At 36.1% G+C, this 24,387-nt stretch overlaps 10 protein-coding genes across 13 annotated transcripts; 4 read left to right on the forward strand and 6 right to left on the reverse strand.

Moving 5' to 3' along the window:
• Positions 1-220: 220 nt before the first annotated feature.
• Positions 221-1,638, reverse strand: AT5G05060 (Cystatin/monellin superfamily protein). Its single transcript, NM_120588.5, has 4 exons — positions 1,331-1,638; positions 1,100-1,255; positions 821-1,027; positions 221-576 (listed from the first exon to the last, which is right to left on the reverse strand). The coding sequence occupies exons 1-3, from the start codon at positions 1,499-1,501 to the stop codon at positions 836-838; spliced, it is 519 nt and encodes a 172-aa protein (NP_196125.1). The 5' UTR covers positions 1,502-1,638; the 3' UTR covers positions 221-576; positions 821-835.
• Positions 1,639-3,210: 1,572 nt separating this feature from the next.
• AT5G05070 (DHHC-type zinc finger family protein) lies at positions 3,211-5,046 on the forward strand. The gene is made up of 4 exons (NM_120589.4): positions 3,211-3,535; positions 3,656-4,147; positions 4,240-4,461; positions 4,554-5,046. The coding sequence occupies exons 1-4, from the start codon at positions 3,398-3,400 to the stop codon at positions 4,941-4,943; spliced, it is 1,242 nt and encodes a 413-aa protein (NP_196126.2). The 5' UTR covers positions 3,211-3,397; the 3' UTR covers positions 4,944-5,046.
• Positions 4,940-7,286, reverse strand: UBC22 (ubiquitin-conjugating enzyme 22). Of its 4 annotated transcripts, none has more exons than NM_120590.3 (7): positions 7,099-7,286; positions 6,472-6,585; positions 6,217-6,361; positions 6,042-6,119; positions 5,829-5,941; positions 5,636-5,739; positions 4,940-5,541 (listed from the first exon to the last, which is right to left on the reverse strand). In NM_120590.3, exons 2-7 carry the CDS (start codon positions 6,472-6,474, stop codon positions 5,229-5,231), a joined length of 756 nt encoding a protein of 251 aa, NP_568148.1. In that variant the 5' UTR covers positions 6,475-6,585; positions 7,099-7,286; the 3' UTR covers positions 4,940-5,228. The 4 variants fall into 4 exon arrangements, with proteins under 4 accessions (NP_568148.1, NP_001332674.1, NP_001332673.1 ...); NM_001342801.1 differs by having other exon boundaries at positions 6,828-7,286; NM_001342802.1 differs by having other exon boundaries at positions 4,997-5,541; positions 6,922-7,286.
• A 2,370-nt stretch (positions 7,287-9,656) lies between these two features.
• Positions 9,657-11,012, reverse strand: AT5G05085 (uncharacterized protein). Its single transcript, NM_001342803.1, has 2 exons — positions 10,300-11,012; positions 9,657-10,216 (listed from the first exon to the last, which is right to left on the reverse strand). The coding sequence occupies exons 1-2, from the start codon at positions 10,351-10,353 to the stop codon at positions 10,103-10,105; spliced, it is 168 nt and encodes a 55-aa protein (NP_001332672.1). The 5' UTR covers positions 10,354-11,012; the 3' UTR covers positions 9,657-10,102.
• AT5G05090 (Homeodomain-like superfamily protein) lies at positions 9,734-10,996 on the forward strand. The gene has a single exon (NM_120591.2). The coding sequence runs from the start codon at positions 9,895-9,897 to the stop codon at positions 10,693-10,695; it is 801 nt and encodes a 266-aa protein (NP_196128.1). The 5' UTR covers positions 9,734-9,894; the 3' UTR covers positions 10,696-10,996.
• A 530-nt stretch (positions 11,013-11,542) lies between the features above and the next one.
• On the reverse strand, positions 11,543-13,726 carry AT5G05100 (Single-stranded nucleic acid binding R3H protein). Its single transcript, NM_120592.5, has 4 exons — positions 13,361-13,726; positions 12,384-13,041; positions 12,084-12,302; positions 11,543-11,978 (listed from the first exon to the last, which is right to left on the reverse strand). The coding sequence occupies exons 1-4, from the start codon at positions 13,440-13,442 to the stop codon at positions 11,963-11,965; spliced, it is 975 nt and encodes a 324-aa protein (NP_568149.1). The 5' UTR covers positions 13,443-13,726; the 3' UTR covers positions 11,543-11,962.
• A 193-nt stretch (positions 13,727-13,919) lies between these two features.
• AT5G05110 (Cystatin/monellin family protein) lies at positions 13,920-15,429 on the reverse strand. The gene is made up of 4 exons (NM_120593.3): positions 15,040-15,429; positions 14,598-14,811; positions 14,330-14,475; positions 13,920-14,227 (listed from the first exon to the last, which is right to left on the reverse strand). The coding sequence occupies exons 1-4, from the start codon at positions 15,265-15,267 to the stop codon at positions 14,117-14,119; spliced, it is 699 nt and encodes a 232-aa protein (NP_196130.1). The 5' UTR covers positions 15,268-15,429; the 3' UTR covers positions 13,920-14,116.
• Positions 15,430-16,129: 700 nt separating this feature from the next.
• On the reverse strand, positions 16,130-16,492 carry AT5G05113 (uncharacterized protein; the record flags this gene model as incomplete). Its single annotated transcript, NM_001125700.2, has 1 exon — positions 16,130-16,492. One exon carries the CDS (start codon positions 16,490-16,492, stop codon positions 16,235-16,237), a length of 258 nt encoding a protein of 85 aa, NP_001119172.1. The 3' UTR covers positions 16,130-16,234.
• Positions 16,493-17,733: 1,241 nt separating this feature from the next.
• Positions 17,734-18,339, forward strand: AT5G05120 (C2H2 and C2HC zinc fingers superfamily protein; the record flags this gene model as incomplete). Its single annotated transcript, NM_120594.1, has 1 exon — positions 17,734-18,339. The coding sequence occupies one exon, from the start codon at positions 17,734-17,736 to the stop codon at positions 18,337-18,339; it is 606 nt and encodes a 201-aa protein (NP_196131.1).
• Positions 18,340-18,583: 244 nt separating this feature from the next.
• AT5G05130 (DNA/RNA helicase protein) lies at positions 18,584-21,668 on the forward strand. The gene is made up of 3 exons (NM_120595.3): positions 18,584-20,159; positions 20,243-20,534; positions 20,609-21,668. The coding sequence occupies exons 1-3, from the start codon at positions 18,618-18,620 to the stop codon at positions 21,418-21,420; spliced, it is 2,646 nt and encodes an 881-aa protein (NP_196132.3). The 5' UTR covers positions 18,584-18,617; the 3' UTR covers positions 21,421-21,668.
• The last annotated feature ends 2,719 nt before the right edge of the window (positions 21,669-24,387 follow it).

Consider the following 24,387-nt stretch of genomic DNA (forward strand, 5'->3'; position numbering starts at 1 on the left):
TTTAAGATGAAGAATTTTATCGATCTTTTGTTAATCTTTTGCCAGATTTTCTTGGCCTATTCTGTCAAAAATGAAAAAAAACCTTTGAAAAGTTCTATATTTACTTGATTGAAAAATACACCACTACAAATATACATTCTTAATCCCACTTGTATCCTTTCTCAAAATCGCAAGGCTACCTACCAACATATTATAAGAGTAAAGATGCTCATTTTTTTTTTGTATTGTGATTCTAAGAATGTTGTTTTATTTTCTTTCTACCAAAACAATGTGATGAACTAATAACTAAGCAATGCCAAACAGCTGGAACTGGTGAAGAATTTAAGCACCTAACCTCTGAGGGAGGAAAAATGAAGGAGTGTAACAACATTATCCATATAATAATAGAAGTAGCTAATGGAAAGAGTAGTGACTTAGTCGCAATAACAGTAAAACACCGAGAGACCAACATTTGGGCATAAAAATACAACTTAATTTCAAATAGAGAAGTTCAAGGAACAAATTGAAACTTGCTAGTGCCCTTTTGCTTCCCCTAGATAGATAGATAGATAGATGCATAAACTCGCCGGTGGAAAACTGCAGAAATGATAACAAAGAATTCTTTAATATTTGGATCAAGGACATCATATATAATGGGAACTTCAACCTAAACATTAGTAAGCACTATATATCCACTGGAAGCTGAACTATACCAGCCACACCCAGACAAAACTTATACATTACAACTAGTACTGTATGCAGCAGGATTACATAAGAATGATTAGGCAAAGGAATCTACATGTACTGAAGCCAATGTAAAATCTGGGCTTAGTATATATACCTTTCAGAAGAGAATTCAAGAAGAAGATGGTTCAGGATTGCAAGAGCAAACTTCGATATCAAAGGACAAGTATCGAACCACTGCTTGGTAACGTTTAGTCTGGTTACCATCTGAAGGGTCATTGGCTTCAAACGTGATGTAGAGTGTGATTGCAGCAGATGGGTGAAAATTTGCTCTCAAAACCTTGACAAGTTCCAGTTTTATCCCCTAGCACAATTATTTCGTCGAAAATCAGCAAAAAACCAACATCGACTAGATTAGTCATTAGAGATTACTAACCGTCTTGTCGTTGTAGAAGGAGATAGCCATGTTGGACAACCTGTTGAGCAAATCTCTGTTGGTCTCATGAGGCTCGCTAACCATATTGTCGTCGTCGAGATGAACAGCTCCGCGACCAAATCTGTGACGCACTTTCGAGAAGTCCACATCAAAACCCTGAAAACACCACAAATCAAAATTAAATGAATCAAACAATTCTTCAAAAGAAAGAAATGGTTGGAGATTACAAACCCCGCTCTTGCCCCACTCTTCATCTAACAGTCGAAGATCATCTGACAAAGTTTCCCAATCGTCCGAATCATAATTAGAGAACTTAGATTCATCGTCGGATGGCTCCTCCACTAACTTCAGCTTCTCAGGGGAAGGAATTTCGGATCTCTCATTCTCAATCGGAGATAACATCGCTTATGATTTAGGAGAATCGAGATGGCGATGATAACGAACCCTAAGTTTCTTTATGATTTAGGGAAATTGGGATAAAAAATATCTTTTTTTCTTTATTATCGGTTTACCAAAGTTTTCATTCGTTTATTGTTAAAGGGCTTTTCACGTTTACTACGATTTAACTTTTGACAAATAAACCGGAGTAGTTTTTTTTTTTAAAGTATTTAAATAATAATTATTATTTTTTCGTCGAGTATTTAAATAATTTTAAAAATTAAAAATGTCAAGAAAAATAAGTGAACCAGTTAGAAAAATAAACACATCAACTAAAATAATTGGTCAACCTTTTTTTTTTCGTCGTAATAATTGGTCAACTAATATCTAATTTTTTTGCATAAATCGTTTTGCTCACCAATTTTTTTTACTTTGGTCTCGTCTCATACCGTCTGGTTACGTCATATCGAACAATGTTCTGTAAATTGTAATAAATAAAAAGTTGTCATTGAATATTTTTTGGTCAGTGGGTAGCGATATTGATCATTAGCAAGTTGGTGCCTGGTACAACTCACTAGCGTAGCCAATAATAACCAATTCCCAAGCACTTGGCTACTGATGATTTTGTGACTATTTAGCCGGGAATTGACTACGCACCCAACTACATGCTATTACTTGAACTTCTCCCGCTCAATTTAGCTTAAGTTTATATATAGCTTCTGAAACCATGTGTACACAAATCACTATAATCTTTTCATACAATGGAGTGAGACATTGTTCGAGAAGTCGTGCCCAATTCCAGACTTCTTCCCTAACACCAACCAAAAAAAAACAATCAAAATTTCGCTAGAATCCTAATTTTCGTGAGTAAATCACGAAATCAAAATCTTTTTATTTATTTATTTTAACCACGAGTAAAAAAACCTTATAAATTAAGAAGTGAGCATGGCAAAGACTAGTATAATGTACATGTTAAACTATAAATATCTTGATTTACAAATAACTATAATAATTATTTTTTTAATGATCTTATCATATTCTTCTGTGCAATAACTATATCATTATTTTTTGCATCTATATTTGACTTCTACTATTATATAGTATGATATTATATATTCATTTTCTATATATACTTAATTAATAAAAATCATCTTTGTGAATTTTTAAAAATCGAACATAATCGGCTACATTTACTTATACCTTTAAGCTTGCGATTATATATATATGCATAGATAGATAGATGTAGATATATCACAAACCTCTCAAGAAATCAAGAAGAGGGTAACTTAGGGTTGCAAGAACGTACTCCAGAGAAATAACATTAGCCACGTGACAGTACATATCTATCTTGAATTCATTACCAATATCTTGAATTAATTCTTGATTACATTTTTACTATAATAAATAACTTTTTTTTTTTTTTTTAAACAAGAAACCGGGAAAGATGTTCTTATCAAAGTGATTTAGATCTTATATCTCCATACAATGATTTAGGTAAAGCTAAGAATCTTAGATGGTACTCTTCACGTAACAGAGACATCAAATTATATTTTATCCTTGCGGCACTTCTTCAATTCTTTATCTATTATTGATTGATCCTCCTAAATTTATTTTCAGTAAAAAAAAAATCCGAAAATCCTGGAAACTATTAGAGGACAAAAATAATTTGTTAGAAAGAGAGAGAGACGAAACAAAGACTGCATGCAGAAGGATTGGTTTGCATTGGATTATTAAGCAAAAAAAAAAAACAAGAAAAAATACAGAATAAAAAAAAATACAGAATCCCCAAAACCCATCTTTAATTTGGCTGATACCAAATCAAAAAAACTTGAGAATTTCTGAAACTCAGATAGAATCTTTGAAGAACTTTTTTTGCGGAAGGACAGGCTTCATGTATGGGTTTCTGAGGAAAAACAAAAAATGCAGAGGGAGAGAATGAGCAAGAAGAAGATTAGTCAAGTTCATTGCATTCCCTCTGGTGATCATATTCTCATGACGGCTTCTTCTTCCAAACACATTCCTCATATCAGATTCTACAAAGCCTGGAAGGGTAACAACGTAATATCATTTTCTTTCTTCTCTGTAAACACATTTCTCAATGATTGCCAATATAAGATGCTTTCTTTCTTGTTCCACAAGAATGTGAAATTATATTTTGTTTTTCTTTTGTTTCATCAGAGATTTTGCTGTGGTGGTAGACTAATCTTTGGTCCTGATGTATCATCTCTGTACCTAACCTCCTTCTTGATTGGAGCTCCTGCGCTTACATTCTGCATAAGGATGCTCGTGTGGATCAAAAGAGGAGATCCTTTCTTCAACTATACCGTTCTAGCTTCAGGATTTATCCTCACCCTCTTGGATTTTACGTTTCTAATGTTGACATCAGCTAGGGATCCAGGAATCATCCCAAGGAACAAAACATCAATGATTCTTGAAGATGATTCAGATAGTTCCTTGACACAATCTATGGAATGGGTCAACAACAAAACTCCTAATCTCAAGATTCCTAGAACCAAAGACGTTTTCGTCAATGGTTACACTATCAAAGTCAAGTTCTGCGATACTTGCTTGCTCTATCGTCCACCTCGAGCATCACATTGCTCCATCTGCAACAACTGTGTCCAACGCTTTGATCACCATTGTCCATGGGTTGGTCAGTGCATTGCCCGAGTAAATTCTTCATCACCACTTCTTGATCATATATATAATATACCCACTCTTTGTTCGAAGAGTGATTGATTCTTGGTGTGAAACTTATGCAGAGAAACTACCCGTTCTTCATTTGCTTCATCTCATCTTCAACATTGCTATGCATATATGTTTTTGTGTTCTCCTGGATCAACCTGATTAGACAACCTGGGAAGCTATGGAGGACAATGTCTGATGATATAGTGTCTGTCATTCTTATTGTATATACATTTGTCGCTGTCTGGTTCGTTGGTGGCCTTACCATTTTCCACTTCTATCTCATGTCTACAAACCAGGTACATTCCTTACCTTTATCATAGGACCACAACTAAATCTTTTTAGCTTGCTTTAGCCTTCTGAGTTTTCTTGTGTTGTGTCTGTTTTGCAGACAACATATGAGAATTTCCGGTACCGTTATGATAAGAAAGAAAATCCTTACAAGAGAGGGTTACTGAAGAATGTTAAAGAAGTACTATTTGCCAAGATCCCGCCTTCGCAACTAGATCTCAGAGCAATGGTCCCGGAAGAAGATGACATGACTATAGCATCTAACGATTCCGAGTATGAGTCAGAGTATACCTCCTCCGTGAGATACGATACAGAGATGGGAGGCAAGCTCATTAAAAGGGATAGCCCTAGGAAGCTTCCTTTGCCAACACGAAACTTAGATGATATCAAGGACATTAGTGATAACTACGACAGATCTACGACAACTAGAGAGGATGCTTCTGACCGCGATCCTTCGTTTTTCTCATCTCAACTAGACTTGCCCAAGTAATCTCTCACTGTTGTATCATCTTTGTCTATATTCTCTCAAACATTCTGAATCTGTGTGGCAAGATACAGACGACTATTCCAGAGGTCGATGTGTCTTTTGTCTTATCCACGATTACTCAGCAAAACCATGTGTAGATTAGAACACCAAAATGTTTAACATTCGGCTTCATTGGCAAACATTATTATTTCCCAGAAATGAAAAATCCTCAAACAACAGATCTCTTACAAGTAAAAAGGAAACAACAGTTTAGGTTCAAAGAGCGTAAGACACTGAGTGATAGCATCATCATAGTCTCTTCAAGCTTTTCTTTCTAGCGTCTACCTTCTTCTTATCTGCCTGAACCTTGGCCAAACCTGCTTCCCTTTTTTGCGTCGTAGTGACCACACTTGCAGAGGCTGCTACAACGACATTAGCTACGTGTTGTTGGTCTTGGGCACTCGTTGTTACTCTCTTTATGTCTGTCATTGAAGAGGGTATTGCAGTAGCAGCACCAGGCGTCTCGTTGTTCGTCTGGCCAACATTTAGAGCGGTTGTTGACTCTGAGATTGCTCCTGTCTTGAACTTGGGTTTTGGTTTAGCATGGATACCTGTGTAAAGCCTGCATACAGTAATAGTATATAAGCATTTCATCTTTTAGCAACGAAAAAGTAGAGAAGGTTTGACAACATTTGAAACCAAAGTAGATAGCTCACCTAGCATGCCTCGCATACTCGTCATAGTTTTCAAGTAGCATCTTGCCAGCTTGTTCATTTAATGCAGATTCTGGAAATGGCTCGATTAATAAGCACCTTACAACCTGTTAACATGTACAAAACACAGATCCTCAGTCTTCAGTTTTAAGAAACCGGTCAAAGAGATGAATACATAAGGGGTTAAACATCTTACAGAGAGAACATGTCTTAATCCAAGACTAGGGTTCCAATCTTTTTTAAGCGTGTTAACACATATCTCTCCATTAGAAGCAACATTAGGATGGAAAATCTTTGTCATGAAGTAGCCTGGAATGTCAAACCCAAGATATTAGAAACCATGAATACAAATTCTATGTGTCTCTGCCTTAACATCTCAGTGGTCAATCTAATTAAGTGACATGCATACCTTTGGGAGGCGAATGTGGAAAATCATGTGACAAGGCCAACTTCATACGGAAAAGTCCGTTCTCATAAGGAGTACCAACTGTATGCCATCAAAGTAGGAAAACACCTTTACTTTACATCATTCAACATCTATAATCTTGCACGAGAATGAAATTGATACGGCAATGATTGTGAACCTGGTCCTTCAATATCAGCACATATTTGTGAGAAATCCTCGTCATTTACCACAACCTTGATGCCATCTGGAGGGGATTCGTCAAGACTCTTCAGCTCCTTGGCAAGCTGCTTGATAACATTGGGTGGTAGATTCTCATTACTAGCCTGAGCATCAAAGAAGACAAAATCAGAACAGATACAACTTCATAGGGCTTTTCACAAGTTTCCAAGTAAGCACAATTCTAAGCAAGGAATACAGAGGGAGAGATAATTACCATGGCAAATTATAAACGCCCCAGAAGTTCTTGTCCTCAAACTCAGATAAACAGGCAGAAGCACCAATGTGATCAAATCCTTGTGGTCTTCAAGACTCAATTGCGATAAAAACTCTGCAAAAGCCACAAAAAGTTAATGCGTCGATTCATACTAAGTGGTCTAAGCAACAATATCCATTAACGTTTCATCGACATATCAATCCGTCAAATCATAAATCCAATTCCACACCAGAAATGAACTATTAAAAGTAAGGCAATTGAGCAAAATCTATGTACAAAAATCTAAACTTGAAACTCTTGGAGGAGAGTGAAGACACGAATTAACTGAGAGTAAAGCAAAATTAGTGAAATTAGACCTTGATAAGAACGAAACGCATCCAAGAAACAAGAACAAAGCCAACCAATTGATGAATCAAAGAAAACCCTAAAACGAATCAATTTGGGATCTACCGCAATTGACGGAGACAGAGACTCTAGGGTTTCCAAGAACAACTCATAAGACCAAATTGAGGCTAAGCTAAATACAAAAATCGACGAAATGTGAGAGAAAGCAACGAATCACATCCCAAGTCGATCATTTCAAGAAAGAATAAAAGAATGGATTTTTCATCAGAAATCTCAACATACGTTCTTGCCTTCTTGCCCAAAATTGAGAATCCGCAGAGAGTGAGAAAAGGCGATCCCTTTCTCGCTACCTCTCTCGAAGAAATGATTCAAAGTCGAAATCGGAGAAGAAGAAGGGAGAGAAGAGAGAGAGAGAGAGGAGGTTCAATTATTGAATTTTTATAAGAGAAATAGAGACAAATGTTTATTTTATTTAACTAAAGGAGCGTATCATTTAAAAAGGATAAAGAAAAAAGTTGGAGGGTACTTTCGTAATTTAAGTGCCAGGCTGGAATTGACCGTTAGCATGTCTTCTTCTTTTTCACCCGCTAACTACTAAAGTAGCCGTTACTTGTATCAGGTGTTGTTCTTTAATTTTACTGATTTTGTTTATGATCATCAACCTTCAAATTTATTATTTTTTATCCAAAAAATGATATGTAAACCTTCTTTAGATGCTAGCTTTATAACAAAAAACATAACCCTAATCAAGGAACTTAAGTAGACTTAATAAAAGCGCTTGTATTTATTTTGGTAGCATTTGGCTAAATGATCAAATCATAATCTTATTATCATTAATGATATATATATCAACTTAGGTTTTCAGTTTTGGCCTATAAAAGTGCTTGCATTTATTAAGTTCCAATTTTTTTAGGGTATAGTTTTTGTTATTAAGTATGTGTTTAGTGAAAACAATTTCTTAAATCTTTAGGTTTTTTACATGGCTAAAATGGCAAATTTGAAAGATTATTGGGAAAATGGCATATTTGAAAAACGGTATGTCAAAAATGGATTTTTCTTTGTAATAGTCCCATGACATAATAATGCCTTTTTTATATAATAGATCATATAATTTTGAATAGTTACACTTTGTGAAATCAAGGTGACTTAGTTAAACTTCTCTAGCTAAATATTTCGATTTTGATTTTGCAGTTTTTTAATCAAAGTGCAATTATATCATTCAACTATATCTTTGGATGATGCGAGACATGCTCTTAAGGATCTTGGGATCGAATCTGAAAATGTTTTTGGAGTGGTAATTGTTTCTTTCTCTTTGTTTTTGTGAGAATTTTTTTGTTTTTGGTTTGTGAATAAACTTGTGATTTGTAGCTTTATTAAGCTACTTCAATAGGTGTTGGTACAGATAAAATTGATGGCACTCCGTACTTCGAGATGCAAGATAGTAACCGTGGCTATCTCCTATTTATTTAGCTAACAAAAATAATCTGATATTAATCAAAGAAAATGTCCTTAGACCATTCAATTTATTTATTTTTTAATCTAAAGAGAGAAAAAAGGATAAAAACTGATATGAAGTTTAAATGACTTTTCATATGCTATCATAAAGATTTGTTTTTTCTTATAAAAATGAAAGTTAATAAATGAAACATTAAGTAAAATTCTACATTATAGTTTGAAAATGATCCCAACTAAGGATAAATGATCCCATAATATTTAGTTCAAACACTTTGAAACAAGTCCATGGACAAACCATACTTACTAGGTCTAGGTCTAGTGACATTTTCGTGCAAACCAAACTTTTGTTTTGCTCAATATCAACTTAACAATAACAAAAAAAGCTACACGGTATCTAACTCCACAATGGATTTTATATTTGGCATTATAATCTTAAGGGCAAACCATACTTTAACATTTAATTTTTACCATTATAGTATTTTAATCATATAATAGTTTATTTGAATATATTGTAAAGAAAATCTAAACCTTCTCTTGCCGCCAACACGCATGTCTTGACGCCATCATTCACTCTCATAAAAGACAAAAAATCTTGTTAAAAGTTAAGTAATCTTAATTTAATTCTACTTGATAAGTTTTATTAATATATAACCAAAAAAATAAAAAAAAGAATATGAGATTAAAATAATGGGGTATGATGTTGAATTTTATTAAACAAACAATTGTAAAGATTAAAAGTTAAATAGATGTTGAATGATTAGGTGGAAGAAAAAGAACATAATGGGGAGTGTTAAAAACAATAAATTAGGATGTTGAAAAAATAAGTCAATGTACATAGTCTTAGAAGATTTATCTTCAACAATGAGACTAAGTTTGAAAGAACCATCAAATGTACACACTCATAAAGACATATTTATGTGTGACCTAATCATATCGAATATCAATAACAAATATAATACCTGATATTTCCAAAATGACATGACTACATTTGCTTATCCCAAAAAGAAAAAAATTATTCAAGTAACATTCAGTTTCAGGCAGATGGTTTGTGAAGTCAATTAGAATAAGCAAATCTAAAGCTGCTTTTGTTACATGCTTTTTGCAACGGCTGCATCACTACGTTTCCGTTTTAGTCCCTAAAAATACAAAGAGATCAAATCAGAAATTCACCACTAAGTATTTTTTCTTACAAACTCGTGAAGAAACCATTAATTGAGAAACATGTGTAAGAAAACCATTATTATAGAGTGAAGGAATAAGAAAAACCATAAGGGTAAGAAGAAGATTACCTTGGCGGCAGATTCTGAAGAGGGTAATTATAATTGCTTTTTGGGCCTTGAGTTTAGTTCTGGCATGGATTCTAAGGCCCATATGGTCCTAATCATCCGAGCCGTAGTGGTCGAATCTAAACAGATAACAACAATTAAAAATTTACAAGAATCTTGTCAAGTCTCTCTTTCACAAGTCTTTGCCTCAAAATCAATAATATCTCTCTCTTCATCATCATTGTGTTTCCTCCTGATTTTTATTCCTCATCTTCACAATATTGGTGTCTTGTGAGATCAAGACTGTGAAATTTGAGATTCAAGATTTGTGTTCTTTTTTTTTTTGTTAGTGTTGAGGATGAGAGAAGAAGATTCCAATTGGTTTGCTAAATGGGAAGAAGAGCTTCCGTCGCCGGAGGAACTCATACCTTTATCTCAATCTTTAATCACGCCTGATCTCGCCATCGCCTTCGATCTCCACCGTAACAACAACTCAAACTCCGGTCAACCTCTACCTCAAACCACACCGCCACAACCCAATTCCTCAGCCGAAATCGCCGGAGACTCTACCGGAGACGAACCAGCAAGAACGCTAAAACGACCGCGTTTAGTATGGACGCCACAGCTACACAAACGTTTCGTAGACGCGGTGGCTCATCTCGGGATAAAAAACGCGGTTCCTAAAACCATCATGCAGCTTATGAGCGTTGATGGTTTAACAAGAGAAAACGTCGCTAGCCATTTGCAAAAATACAGACTTTACCTCAAAAGAATGAAATCCGGCGGCGGAGGAGGCGGCAGCGGTGATTCCGATCATCTCTTTGCCAGCTCACCTGTTCCTCCACATTTCCTCCATCCGACAAGTAGACAGAGCTCCGACCTTTTCATACCCTCTTTTGTCCCAATTTCAACTCAGCAGCAACATATCGCAGCACCACCGTCTCAGTTCCTCCACCGACAAATCTCCGCCGTTAATTTCACTTCACCGACCAAAGCGACCGACCAAGCAATGTTCTTGGCTAGGCAGCAGAGTGAACTACAGCAACCAGTTTTCAAACCATCTTCATTGCATTTACATAGTCAAGTCGCTAATTACACGCAAGATTTGAAATCAGGAGCCAAAACGGTCTTGACTCTGTTTCCAACTCGAGACGATTGAATTTTTATTAAACGTCAACAATCCGAGTTCTGCTTTTTTTTTCTGGTCTTGCTGTTGTGACTAGATCTTTAATGTTTCTAATGTTTCCACGATCTTGAGGAACATTTGGTCTCCTTAAAGATTGAGTTTTACTCTGTAATGAAATGCATAAAAAGAAGTGATCTTTCACTTGTTGTCTAGATTTGATTACACAACTACTTTATTGTTTTTTTTTTTTTTCTATTCTTGTGGGTTCAGATTTGTTCTTAAAAGTTGTTTGTAACTTTGCATTGAAAATATCATAAAGCATTTGCAGGTACTGAAATTCTCTTCCTCTTCTAAAACTCAAGACCCAAATGGCCAAATCCAATTATGTATAGTTGAATAATACACAAATATTGACTAACCAATGATTCATTCAATAGTACAGTGTACAAAGAACATGAAGCAGCCAAAAAGCAAGGACTAGACAGTGCCAGTCAGAAACTGATTCCCAGGATCTGATGGTCTCATATCCTTAATCATGCCTTATAATTGATTATTTATTCATGTACGTAGACTCAGTTATGGGACCAAACCCAATCAAGATTTGTTTCTGTTATAGTTTATCATATTTTTAAAATAGTTAAATCATAATCTTGATAAACAAAAACTATAGGTTATTTATTGGATATGAGGGGATCAATTAAAGCCATCCCATGATGGTGGGTTCATTAGCTGGCATGTTTCTGATCTGTTTCTATAAAAGTCATACCCCTATAAAAATTAAAAAGTCGTCCTAATTATTACTTTATTTATGTTATAAAAGTTATGAATCCCATTAATAATAACAAGGCATATTTCAAACTAGTATTTTTGAAATAGTTGAATAAAATTTATGTCATTGTTGCTAAAACAGTGAACCTGAACATTAATTCTAAGGTGCATTCAATCAGAAGAATCAACGATTAAAAACAAAACAAAATTTGTTTGGAAATACGTTGACTCTGTTTTCTATGTTGACCATAAGAACAAGAAAATGTAATCATTGACCCATAAAACTCCACACTTCCACGTCTATCTACTCTAAACGGGCCACAACCTTTACAGGCCGGCCCATTGTACAACAATTTTTTTTGCAGATTTTGGATTTCGTGGAGAAGCTTGATAATAATAATATATTGTAACAAAAGCTTAGAGATGTCTTACGATAAAAGAGGCCAATGTTTGCAACAAGAACTGAAAATCTAAAGCTACATCAATAAAACCTGTTTGGATACAAGACATTGTGCTGAATACGACCAAAAGGTCAAGGATTCGGGTGCCTGCAACCCAAAAGAAAAAGACAGCACAATTGTCAATGTAAGAGACTTGAGAGACTTGAGCGTTTAACAGAGAACATGAAGAAGGTTTCTAAGAGTGAAGTTAACCTGAAATGATGTACGTCTGACGCATTCAATGTTTGTGCATAAGTCATAGTGGCACTAGGCCACTCTGTATAAGAAGGTGCCGTCATAGCTGGGTTTAAGGGGTGTCCATAGTTTAGGCTGGCTTGAGTTCTTGGCATCTGTGGGAAAATTGCGTCATGGAACGGAAGCGGAATCGGTATCGGATTGAAGTTTTGTACCGGTGGCGCAACCCTCACATACCTGCAACACCGCAAAACTGTTAATATTGATGAAGAAACCATGGCGTACAGATATTAGAGGCAACAGAGGGATTAGTTTAACCTGTTACGGTCATAATCAGGATCATAACGATCCTTCTCTCTATCTCTAATAATGGCAACCCGAGAAGTCCGCCCTGAGTCTCTGATAACACCATTCCTCTCTACATCAACAGGATTACTATTATAATTAACCACCACTTCAGTCTCATTTCTACTCGGACATGCAGTATTATGTTTTGAGTCGAGACGAGGATAGGGAGGAGGAGGAGCTCGTGTTGAAGAATCTTCAGAGTCTGAACTGCTAGGGCTGTTGAAGATACGAGCCCGAGCTTTATCATACTCTTCTTTTCTCTCCTCAACGCTTCTCAAAAGATTCTTCTCTACTCCTGATCCACTACCACTCCCACCAGCTCCTCTGTTAGGCCTAGGCTTGATGGCGATTTTGAAACCCTCAGGCCTACCATGAATCTCAGGTTGCTTTACAGGAATCTCAGACAAACAGACGTAAGGGTATCTACTTTCAACCGTTTTGGTCGCCAGGATTCTGTTCCCTGAGCCATCAACACCACCACCTTCTAAAGCAGTGGTAAATAGCCCGTAATGCTGAGCAACACGGTGAGCAATAAGACGAAGATAAGATGTAGGCAAAGGCTGGAACTCATATTGTTGCTGCTCTGGACTTTGAAAGAACTTCTGTATATCAAGCTCCATACGCAAAACTAGCATACCAAGAAAAAAAACAGAGATAAGGAACATTAACATCCATTGACCATGATACAGAACATATTAAACAAACTGAACATAAGAGTCTTCTCAATTCAGCTGAAACAATAGCCATGGATCTAATCATCAAGTACGAAAGCCAAACCCTAATTCATAAAGAAATAGACCAAAACCCTAAACAAGTCACAAAATTCGAGAAACCAAGAATTCAACAAGTCAATAACGAACTCTATAGAAGACGACTACATAACCATAATCAGATCAAATCATAAAAATAAACATGGAATTAAAGGACTTGCAAGAGAATTGACTTACTGGTGAGACGATGACGAGGGTTCTGAAGAGCCTCGACCAAAAAAGGATCCACCATAGCTTCCTTGTCGCTCATAGCGGCCATCGATGGATGGATGCTTTCTCTCTCAAAATTCTCCTTTTCTCGATCTTAATTATCTTAGAAATCACCAAGGAAAATATAAAAAGGATTGAAATTTCCAGAGGAGAATCGAATTGGAGAGATTGAGAAGCAAATCGATGAGATGAGGAAATCGAAATCCAAATCGAAATCCAAATCCCAGAGAGGTCAAGGAAACGGAAAAAGACCTTATCGACCCTTTATCTCTCTCTCTCTCTCTCTCTCTCTCTCTCTCTCTCTGTCTCGGACACAAAACTAGTGGGGAGAATAAAATAAAGTTGTAGCCTTTAATTTTTCTTTTAACCCAACAAAACGTTTCCAATTTGAAATTTCCCCAAAGTTGTTGTCTTTGGGGCCAAATACTAAAGAAGACAACTTTCCCTTTTGAAGACATGAGAATAGTTTAGTTTAGTTATCACATTCTCATGATTTGGTGTGGTCGGTTTTGACTCTAGATTTAACCTTTTTTTCAAACACGCATAATCATATCATATTTGTAACTTTTACATATGTGAAGTCATGTATTTATTTACAAGAAACCTTGTTTAAAGCCAAACAATCACCATGTTTATTTTCACTACATAGCAGTATTTAGTATACTATATACTATAAAGGATCCATTCACACATGGCACACAACCCAAAAGCTATCTGCAACTTCTACTCATACTTGCCGGTTTGATCCTTCATCACTTCTACCATGAACTTCTCCAGTTTGTTGCCCCTCTCTAGCTTCAGCAGCAGTTCGAATTTCACACGCTCTTCAACCACCTGCTCGTAAAAATATCATTCCTTTACTTAATTAGGTGCCTGCCTGGGTTTGGTGATTACGAAAGAAACTGATAGTGAATATAATAAGCACAATAACTCAACCTTTGCCCTGGCTAGGATTATATCTATGAGTTTATAGGGGAACAGTGAGTTTGATTTCTGTTGAAGTGATTTCATGGCGTGCTTCGCTGCTTCTTGGACTTCAGGGTTATTTGTTGATACTGATCTCCAGTCAAATCCATTGCCATCTGCCTCAAACAGAGCAAAGATATCAAAAAACATTAAAAACTTGTTATGATCAAAGATCGAAAAGGAAACAGTTTTATGCACAAAAATCGGTGGCTGTGACTAAACCAGAGACGGTGATTACCTGGTTTGAAGCCAAGGTCAGAGATAGTGAAGGAGGGGATAATATTCTTGAACTCCTGAAGCTGCTTAAAGTTCATCCATGGCTTCACCCAAACTTTAGCTTCATAAATCTTTTTCTCACCAGCTTCAATAACTTCAAGAGTAAGACGGTATAGCTTGCCAGCAACCACCTGCTCTGTTGCCTTCAATACTCTAGCAAGCTCAAGAACAGCATTCTACGCATAAAATCCAAAAGCTATTAGACCACATATAGAGATAAACACCGTGAACAGAGAAATCATAAAATTCATCACTAAATACTAATACAAAATCCTTAATCTCTAATCTTCAGACTATAAATCAAGAACACTCAGACACGCAAATTACTTGAATTTACGCTAAAAGTTTTAGAATCCTAACCCTAATTGCAGAGAATATACAAATTAGGTTGGAGGAAATCAAACCTCTCGTCTGTTGTGCTCTTGAACAGCGAAGAGTGCAATATCATCGATCTCTTTTCCACCGTTCCAATCGTTCTTGGAATCGCTAAATCCACCAAGCTTCATCTTTACGACGTTGTCGTTGTACGTTCCTTTTTCTTCACTGCAGATCACAAACTGGCCAAAACCCGAAAGGAGAACCAAGGAGACGCAAATTAACATCATACACATCGAAGCACGTCTCATATCCATTGTTCTCAGTGAGCTTCTCCGATTCCCAAGTTTCTGATCTAAACGCCGATGAGAATTTTCTTAACAGTCAGAGGGTGGTTTCTTTCGCCGGTTAAAGACTCTTTCCGTTTAAGAGAAGCAAACAAATATTATGGGCCATTAAATATGATTTTTAAGCCCATTTTATGGACTCATCTGAAAGCCCATTTTAAATCAATGTTGTTAATCCTTTGAAAAAAAAATATGCAAAAGATCAGTTTTCTTTTCTCAACCTCAAAGATCAGTTTGGTGCTGCTTCTCAATATGTGTTTGGTACTTATGCTCAGTCTTTGGCATTTGGTCAAATTTGTCTTGGGAAGCAGAAGTGGAGAGGTTGTTCACACAAACATTACTTTGTTTTTTGTATGGTTAATTTGGCTATTATCTAAAATTTTGTTTCTTATATAGAACACAAATCATTACAATATTTTATTTTTGATTGTAGAAATCATATAAAATGTTCAAAAATGTGTTTTTTTAGTAATTTGATATAGAGATTAAATGAATAAAACAATATAGAATGTTTTCTTTGTTCTATACCATTTCATGTTATATGTTCTATGTAAACAAAACCATTTACTCAAAACGATCAAAGACGCACTTTCTTAATTTTCCATAGTACAGTGTCATAAGCTTCGTTTTATTATCGAACTAGGTCATTGCTGCAAGTGACCCTTCAAAAATTGCACTAGGAAGAAGCCTAGGTGACTCAGAAGCGCAAATTGCAAAATGCAAAAGATTGCACTAGAGATTTTACCTCTAATTACAAGAGAGATTTAAAAGGCAAAGAGAAAATCTGAAAGCCGTGGTTAAGTTATTCATTAAGACAATCCATCAAAGAAACCATGAGTTTCAGTTGCGAAAGTGTGTTGGACAGCCTCAGGTACCAGTTGCGATTTACGAAATGTGTTGAAAGTGTGTTATAGTCCCCTTTTTCCTTCTCAGGTAGCTAATAACCAATCAATATCTTTGCTTTTGAAGGAAAGACAGGTCGTCGCACCATCCAATCTACGTGCTTCAGATCTTCTCTGGTGACGGATTCGTGCTCCTTCTCAATCCTCATCAACTTGTTTAACGTGTGCGCTATTCCCTCCGGCTCAGTGAGAGATTGCAGTTTCTCGAACATGCATGATTCTCTTCTTCTCCATCCTCCTATTTTCCACTTTTGTCTTCGCAAGTACATCAACCCTGATCGATGTCGGAGCATACTCCGTTGTACAGACCCTTTTCAAGAGATGGCTACTAGAACCAATGATACGGCGGAAGTTCATCGTCAATCCAAGCTCTCAAAGTTCACTAACCCTAATTATAATACATATAGCTTTCTTCTTATCTCCAATTAATGTGCTATTTATAAAAATGTTTACAAAGTTTATAAACCTTGATTACATAGATGTTCAATATCATAAGTTTAATCCAATCTGTATATTTTAATGCTGAAAAGATAGCTAAGAAACTATATAGATTTTAATTTGGTATGTTAGAGTTGAATATCTTGTTTAAACCTTGACTATACATAGATGTTCATTATCTTAAGTTTAATCCAATCTGTCATACTAAGCCATGTATATCACAAGAAAGTCTGAAAATGTGCTATATGTCATAGTAAAATTATTAAGTTAATGCTTTTTTGATGTGAGAATCAGCATTATAGATTTGATGGTAAAATGCTTCCATCAGTTTCTCTACTCTTATTAAAAGGTAGCCAAATTTAGTTTAATTACTTACTTTTAATATATATTTTCATTATGTTGATATGAAAATAATTTTATTTTTATTACCTCCAAAGTGATGTATATGAAAATAAATAAAATTGCAAGCAATGGAAAACAATAGAAAACTTAAAGGTAAATATTTTATTTAAGAGTTGAGATAATTATGTACTAAAAGTTTACTACATAATGACACTAATTAAATCTTTAATTCTTGTTTTCTAAAGTTGACTACATTAAGATCTACTAATTAACTCTTTAAACTCTTCTAAATAATTTTGTTTTCAACTATATCTCAAATTTAATAGGGCAAAACCAAAATCTCCCTACTCACTTTGGAAATCAGTAATGTTTGGAACTAATTTTGACTAAATATGCTAAATGCAACAAGTATTAATTCAGAAACAAATTTACTACGCAAATTCGGCAAATGTAAAATGTCAAATATATATAGTAATTAAACATGTTATGTGTGAGTTGTCGAAATGATAAACTAGTTTGTTAAGTACTTCAGTTAGTCTTTGTTCTTCATCATGTTTCTCTATAACTAAGTCCCTTTCCATATTTCATCAATATGCATTTATCTTATTCAAACATCATAACATTACAACATATAACTTTCCTTGATATTAAAAGTGCATACAAAGTATTAAATCTTTAAATACCTATCCGGGTGCAATAACATATTCAAGCCATCAAACCTAATTTCTAAAAGCCCGATCCGATCGACAACGAAATGTTGTCCTCGGACTCGAATTACGCTAGTGATATTAGCGACGATGCCTCCGCCACCGGATCGATAGAGAATCCTATATACAAATGCAAGTATTGTCCTAGGAAGTTCGATAAAACACAAGCATTAGGTGGTCATCAAAATGCACACAGAAAGGAGAGAGAGGTCGAAAAACAACAAAAAGCATTTTTGGCGCATTTGAACCGACCAGAACCAGATCTTTACGCGTACTCGTATTCGTATCATCATTCATTTCCTAACCAATACGCACTCCCACCGGGATTTGAACAGCCTCAGTACAAAGTTGATAGATCATACAAGATGTCCATGGTCTACAACCAATATGTGGGATCCTCAAGCTCTAGCTTTGCAGGACTACAAAGTGACCCAAGTCAAGGAATGAACCAGGATTGGACCTTTACCGGGATCCCATTCCTACCCCAATCTCAACCTCAACCACTATCGTCACCAATATGTTTGGATCTTTGCCTTGGCATTGGTAGCTCCCAAACCCAACCACAACCTCAAGAACCAAATGATGCAACAGAAGAGATGGATGCTGAGAAAGAAAATGATGGTTCTTCCCTTTCTCTCTCACTCAAACTGTGAAATTGTAATCTTTCCCTTTTAAGTATTTCTTAAACTTTCATTCCTCACCTTTGTTTTCTTGCATAGTATTATCGGCTTGTGTCAAATCAGTACTTGTGCACTTGAACATTGTAATAAACTTGGTTGTTATTTGCATTTGAATTTCATATAATAATAAAAACTTGATATTGTTCTGACTTTGGGGTGTCAAATTCTATTTATAAGAATTTGAGATGCAAATCTCAATTTTAGTTACTTTATGATACCAATATAAAAAAAAAAACCACTCTTTCGAAAGGATGCGGGTTTTGAAATACTTTCGAGCTCCTTCTTCTCTCCGTCATCGTTCCTCTCCCATGGCTCAGTTTCTTCGACGCTTCTCTTCCTCTCCCATGGCGAACGAAGACGAATTCCAATCTCCGGTGGAACCATCACAGCAGCAATCTCAGGACTGTGTTTCGGAGTCTTATCTGATAGGGTTTGTTATCGCGAACATAGTAGGGTTAAAGTACTATTCCGGCCGAATCAACGGTCGAGAGATGGTGGGTCTGGTTCGAGAACCCTTGAACGTATATGACAATAATGCAATCAGAGTACTCAACACGCGATCTGAGCAAGTGGGTCACATCGAGCGTACAGTAGCAGCCGTTCTCGCGCCGATGATTGATTCTCACACGATCGTCGTCGAGGGTATTGTACCCAATACTCGTTCTAACTCCAATAGGTACAGAATCCCTTGTCAAATTCATGTATTTGCAAAGTTAGAAGCGTCCTCTACTGTGAAATCGACGATTTCTAGAGGTGGGTTAGTATTGATTTCGGAGTCAGATACATCGTTTGGGTTATCTGAGGCTGTTGTGGTTAAGGAACAGATGGGAAATGGAGATAAGAGGAGTGTTGATAAGATTTTTAAACTTGTTGATGAGAATGTGAAGTTAATGGGGAAATTGGTAGCGGCTGAGCCACCTAGGGAAGTGATAAAGTCTGAACTTTTTGCTCATCAGAAGGAAGGATTAGGCTGGTTACTCCATAGAGAGAAATCTGGAGAATTGCCTCCGTTTTGGGAGGAGAAAGATGGAGAATTTTTGAATACTTTGACGAATTACCGCTCGGATAAGCGGCCTGATCCTTTGCGTGGAGGGGTGTTTGCTGATGATATGGGGTTGGGTAAGACCCTTACTTTGCTTTCCCTGATAGCTTTTGATAGATATGGCAATGCATCCACCAGTACGCCAACCGAAGAGCCTTTGGATGGTGAAGGAGACAAGATTGAAAAGAAGGGTAAAAAGAGAGGAAGAGGCAAGAGCAGTGAAAGTGTAACTCGAAAGAAGCTTAAAACTGATGATGTTGTTGGCATGAATGTGTCTCAAAAGACAACGTTGATCGTTTGTCCACCTTCTGTGATTTCAGCATGGATAACACAGTTAGAGGAGCATACTGTACCGGGAATCTTGAAGGTGTATATGTATCATGGTGGCGAAAGGACAGACGATGTTAATGAGCTTATGAAGTATGACATAGTGTTGACTACTTACGGCACTTTAGCTGTTGAGGAATCGTGGGAAGATTCTCCTGTAAAGAAAATGGAGTGGCTGAGAATAATTCTTGATGAGGCACACACCATTAAGAATGCAAATGCTCAACAGAGCCGAGTAGTTTGTAAGTTGAAGGCTTCCCGCAGATGGGCTGTCACAGGAACTCCTATTCAGAATGGTTCATTTGATTTGTACTCTTTGATGGCCTTTCTCCGGTTTGAGCCATTTTCGATTAAGAGTTATTGGCAAAGTTTGATACAACGCCCGCTTGGCCAAGGGAATAAAAAGGGTCTTTCACGTCTGCAGGTAATAATAATACATTACTTACATGTCTGCCTGTTTTTTGTTTTGCTCTTTGGTGAAAAGTTATTTAATGACACGCTTTTCAGGTTTTAATGGCGACAATTTCGTTAAGAAGAACAAAAGAAAAGAGTTTGATTGGTTTACCGCCTAAGACTGTTGAAACTTGTTATGTTGAGCTTTCTCCGGAAGAACGTCAGTTATATGATCACATGGAAGGAGAAGCGAAAGGTGTTGTGCAGAATCTTATAAATAATGGAAGCTTGATGCGCAACTACTCAACAGTTTTGAGTATAATCTTACGGCTTAGACAGCTTTGCGATGACATGTCTCTATGCCCTCCAGAATTAAGATCTTTTACCACTTCTACATCTGTAGAAGGTAATAATAACAAAACCGGTACATATTCTTACTTCTGGTTGCATAGCTTATATCTTTGTGCGTTTGTGAAACAGATGTGACTGATAAGCCAGAGCTACTGCAAAAGCTGGTTGCAGCATTGCAAGATGGCGAAGATTTTGACTGTCCAATCTGCATTTCGCCACCAACAAACATCATCATCACTCGATGTGCCCACATCTTTTGCAGGGCTTGTATCCTTCAAACTCTTCAAAGAAGTAAACCATTGTGCCCTCTTTGCCGTGGCTCCCTTACCCAATCTGATCTCTACAATGCTCCGCCTCCTCCTCCGGATTCTTCCAATACCGATGGAGAAGACGCTAAATCTTCAACCAAATCCTCAAAGGTCTCAGCTTTACTATCCCTGCTCATGGCATCGAGACAAGAAAACCCCAACACAAAGTCTGTTGTGTTCTCTCAATTCAGGAAGATGCTGCTTTTACTAGAAACTCCACTAAAAGCTGCGGGTTTCACCATCTTGCGCTTGGATGGAGCAATGACTGTGAAGAAACGGACCCAAGTCATTGGAGAATTTGGGAATCCAGAGTTAACCGGACCTGTGGTGTTGCTTGCGAGCCTCAAGGCCTCTGGTACTGGCATAAACCTAACTGCAGCCTCAAGGGTTTACTTGTTTGACCCGTGGTGGAACCCTGCAGTTGAAGAACAGGCCATGGACAGGATTCATAGGATCGGGCAGAAACAAGAGGTTAAAATGATAAGGATGATTGCGAGAAACAGTATCGAAGAGAGGGTCCTTGAGCTTCAGCAGAAGAAGAAGAATCTAGCAAACGAAGCTTTTAAAAGAAGGCAAAAGAAAGATGAAAGAGAGGTTAACGTTGAAGACGTGGTTGCTCTCATGTCTCTCTGAAACTATCAATCATTGCTTAGCTCCTTAACCGTTTTTTTAAGATACATTAACCGGTAATTTACTGCTTTTGGTACGTAACCTCAACCGATGTTTTTGTTGCCTTATCAAGTATCAACTAGACTTCTGTCTCGATTAGTTTAGTTTAATCAAGGGTTAGCTTGTAAATGCGTTTTCTGGTTTCAGGCCGGTTTACTGTGGATCGGTTTAGTTTGGTTTAATTTGACCAAAGTTAAAAGAAAAGATAAGGGTGAACGACCTGTGTCCCCTTAAAAAGTTTCGTATAGTACCGTAACTACATCGAATTCGGAACTCAACCCCAATCCACACAAACTTGAAGTTAAACTCCAGTTTCCCCCTAAATTGAAAGTTCGAATGCTTAATCCCCATTATTTCGATTTTGGTGGTTTATATTTGGTTTACTGTGCCGAAATCACCATTAACCATTGTAACAACAAAACTAAACCGGATTAACCCAAAAATCAACCCATTAGCTCGTAAACCAAAAATCTAAAAAATTCCCAAATCGAAAATATCCCCAAATTGAGAAATCTCCAAATGCCAGAACCGTAAAAGCAAAAGCCCTAAATTGATTTAGAGGCAAAGGTGACATTGATGGATTCGAATGATTTCGCTTTGGATCTTTACTGCGACGAAGACAAAAGCTATATACATTCTTCTTCAACAAAAGCTATATCTTATTCAATAATTGTTCATTATATAAGACAAATATTCATGTTTTTTTTTTTATCACTCGTACTCATGCATGTTCTTTTATTTATTTATGACTTTCATATACTCGAATGAGTACCAAAAGATATTAATTCAAGTATATTTAAACATTCTAAGATTGAAAATAGAAATGGTTTGCTGCAGGACTCGTATGCATTGTGTCTCAAGAAGAACGGAATATGTTCGGAGTTGGAATCAGAACGGCAATTGCAAACGGACAATGTAGCTTCACAACGGCGTAATGGAGGAGATCAATTCGAATAAGAACAATAATTGTAATAATGATTACGAGACAATGTTACCTTTGCCTTTAGATCAATTTGTGGATTTTGCTAGGGTTCTGGGATTTAAAGACTTCTCGATTTGGGGGTATTTTCGATTTGGTTTTTTTCTTTTAGATTTTTGGTTTACGGGCTAATGGGTTGATTTTTGGGTTAATCCGGTTTAGTTTTGTTGTTACAATGGTTAATGGTGATTTCGGCACAGTAAACCAAATATAAACCACCAAAATCGAAATAATGGGGATTAAGCATTCGAATTTTCAATTTAGGGGGAAACTGGAGTTTAACTTCAAGTTTGTGTGGATTGAAGTCGAGATCCGAATTTGGTGTAATTACGGTATTATACGAAACTTTCTGTGGGGACACAGGTCGTTCAACGACGGTCCATACTATTCAGTTCAAGTTTATTTGTTCGTCTTTATTAATGACTGACTTAAGTGCCATTTAAGTTTGTTATAATCATTTACTCGTATGTAATTAGATGAAATTTAGTTGGGCGTTAGATACTTATGATGAGTCCTTCACCTAACATAACATATATTGTTACTTGACGTCAACACAAGAAATCTTCTAACCTTCAAAAAGTCAAAAGAATCAAACAGCGTCAAAATACGAAAGGGGCATTTACTCTTTTCGATATCGTTAAAAGTCAGAAAAAGCGTATAAATAAATTATGAATGTAATAATAGTCAACGATACAACACACAAGAAAACCGTATAAATCCAAACTAAATTATGCCATGCAATTTACGAAATCGTCGCTAATTAAAATTTGCTTCTAAATTTTCTGCTTTAGTCACGACATTTTGATTAAAATATTTCTCATCTCAGCTTTGCGCTAGCTGTGGCAATATCAATAAAGGTCATAAAAGTAGAGTAATTATATCGGTCAGAACACAGAACAGTTTCATAATGTTGAATCCGGTATGGCATTTTGGATTATATTTTCTTATATTGGTGGCATTGATTCAACAGGTAAAACAAAAAATTTGATTCGAATTTCTCACATATAATATGTTGTTGTTGTTGTGGACAACAGAGATTTGAGTTTGCTTGGTCATATCTTGGAACAAAGTGCACATAGTTTTTAACAACAACAAAAAGAAAAAAACCAAGTACACATAGTCGAATATCCGAAATCTTTAACAATATTAAGAATGATATTAATCAAAGAAAAGATTATTACATAATTTTTGTTTGATAGGGGTTGGTATAGACGAGGTTGATGGTTATCTCCATTTTGCTCGTTATCCATACTCTCAAACGGTGTTTGAGTATCTTGAATTGGAGATACGTAATTACTTATTATAAAATGTATGCCTACCATTTTTTGTATGAATTACTAATAAATTACTTTTTTTATATAGTCTCATCTTCTTCTATCAAATAACTTTTATTTGACTCTTATTTCTGAATTCCTCGTCCTTATACTTTTATCTCTTAATTTGTTTGATAAATAATCTCGAATAACCTCGTACAAGTCTCCAAACACTTTAGATCTCAACGAAAATACAAGAAAAATGACTTATTCCTTATAAATTTCATAATCATTTAGCTAAATTCCCCATAAACCTATGAAAAATATTTATTAGAGTAAATTTCAAACACTACAAGAATACAAAGCTTTAGACAATTTTGCTACAGCAAATTCAAATATGCAGGGTTCTTTTTTTTTCATCATAATCATCTCAATCTTGCCTATTTATCTTCTGTAATTGACCTTTCTTTTAATCTTACTAGTAACCGTTAATTTTTCTATCCACCTATTTTCTTTATCTTCCGCAGTTCGAATAGTTTTCTTTGCTTCTGTATTAACTTTCTCGACGCTTTCTTAGAATCATTAGAGTAGCAGAAGAAGCTAATAATAATGCCTACTCGTTGAAGATAAACTTTAATCATCATTCATAAGCTTAAAGTTCTAGAACAAGTATGACACAATGATTCAAATAAATATATG

The sequence above is a fragment of the Arabidopsis thaliana genome, chromosome 5 (genome assembly GCF_000001735.4).
Source record: "Arabidopsis thaliana chromosome 5, partial sequence".
Classification (NCBI taxonomy): domain Eukaryota; kingdom Viridiplantae; phylum Streptophyta; class Magnoliopsida; order Brassicales; family Brassicaceae; genus Arabidopsis; species Arabidopsis thaliana.

Coding starts and splice junctions, on each gene's coding strand:
- AT5G05060 (NM_120588.5), bottom strand. CDS start 1,501: ATGTTATCTCCGATTGAGAATGAGAGATCCGAAATTCCTTCCCCTGAG. Junction 1,256..1,330: donor AAGAGTGGGGCAAGAGCGGG/GTTTGTAATCTC, acceptor TGGTGTTTTCAG/GGTTTTGATGTGGACTTCTC. Junction 1,028..1,099: donor CCTTCTACAACGACAAGACG/GTTAGTAATCTC, acceptor TAATTGTGCTAG/GGGATAAAACTGGAACTTGT.
- AT5G05070 (NM_120589.4), top strand. CDS start 3,398: ATGCAGAGGGAGAGAATGAGCAAGAAGAAGATTAGTCAAGTTCATTGC. Junction 3,536..3,655: donor AAGCCTGGAAGGGTAACAAC/GTAATATCATTT, acceptor TTGTTTCATCAG/AGATTTTGCTGTGGTGGTAG. Junction 4,148..4,239: donor TTGGTCAGTGCATTGCCCGA/GTAAATTCTTCA, acceptor AAACTTATGCAG/AGAAACTACCCGTTCTTCAT.
- UBC22 (NM_120590.3), bottom strand. Junction 6,120..6,216: donor TGCTGATATTGAAGGACCAG/GTTCACAATCAT, acceptor GATGGCATACAG/TTGGTACTCCTTATGAGAAC. Junction 5,542..5,635: donor GAGTATGCGAGGCATGCTAG/GTGAGCTATCTA, acceptor TACTGTATGCAG/GCTTTACACAGGTATCCATG.
- AT5G05090 (NM_120591.2), top strand. CDS start 9,895: ATGAGAGAAGAAGATTCCAATTGGTTTGCTAAATGGGAAGAAGAGCTT.
- AT5G05085 (NM_001342803.1), bottom strand. CDS start 10,353: ATGATCGGAATCACCGCTGCCGCCTCCTCCGCCGCCGGATTTCATTCT. Junction 10,217..10,299: donor CCGGATTTCATTCTTTTGAG/GTAAAGTCTGTA, acceptor TGATGGTTTTAG/GAACCGCGTTTTTTATCCCG.
- AT5G05100 (NM_120592.5), bottom strand. CDS start 13,442: ATGGCCGCTATGAGCGACAAGGAAGCTATGGTGGATCCTTTTTTGGTC. Junction 13,042..13,360: donor CCCTCGTCATCGTCTCACCA/GTAAGTCAATTC, acceptor TTGGTATGCTAG/TTTTGCGTATGGAGCTTGAT. Junction 12,303..12,383: donor CCTGATTATGACCGTAACAG/GTTAAACTAATC, acceptor GCGGTGTTGCAG/GTATGTGAGGGTTGCGCCAC.
- AT5G05110 (NM_120593.3), bottom strand. CDS start 15,267: ATGGATATGAGACGTGCTTCGATGTGTATGATGTTAATTTGCGTCTCC. Junction 14,812..15,039: donor AAGAGCACAACAGACGAGAG/GTTTGATTTCCT, acceptor TTTTATGCGTAG/AATGCTGTTCTTGAGCTTGC. Junction 14,476..14,597: donor TGACCTTGGCTTCAAACCAG/GTAATCACCGTC, acceptor TGTTTGAGGCAG/ATGGCAATGGATTTGACTGG.
- AT5G05130 (NM_120595.3), top strand. CDS start 18,618: ATGCGGGTTTTGAAATACTTTCGAGCTCCTTCTTCTCTCCGTCATCGT. Junction 20,160..20,242: donor AGGGTCTTTCACGTCTGCAG/GTAATAATAATA, acceptor CACGCTTTTCAG/GTTTTAATGGCGACAATTTC. Junction 20,535..20,608: donor CACTTCTACATCTGTAGAAG/GTAATAATAACA, acceptor TTTGTGAAACAG/ATGTGACTGATAAGCCAGAG.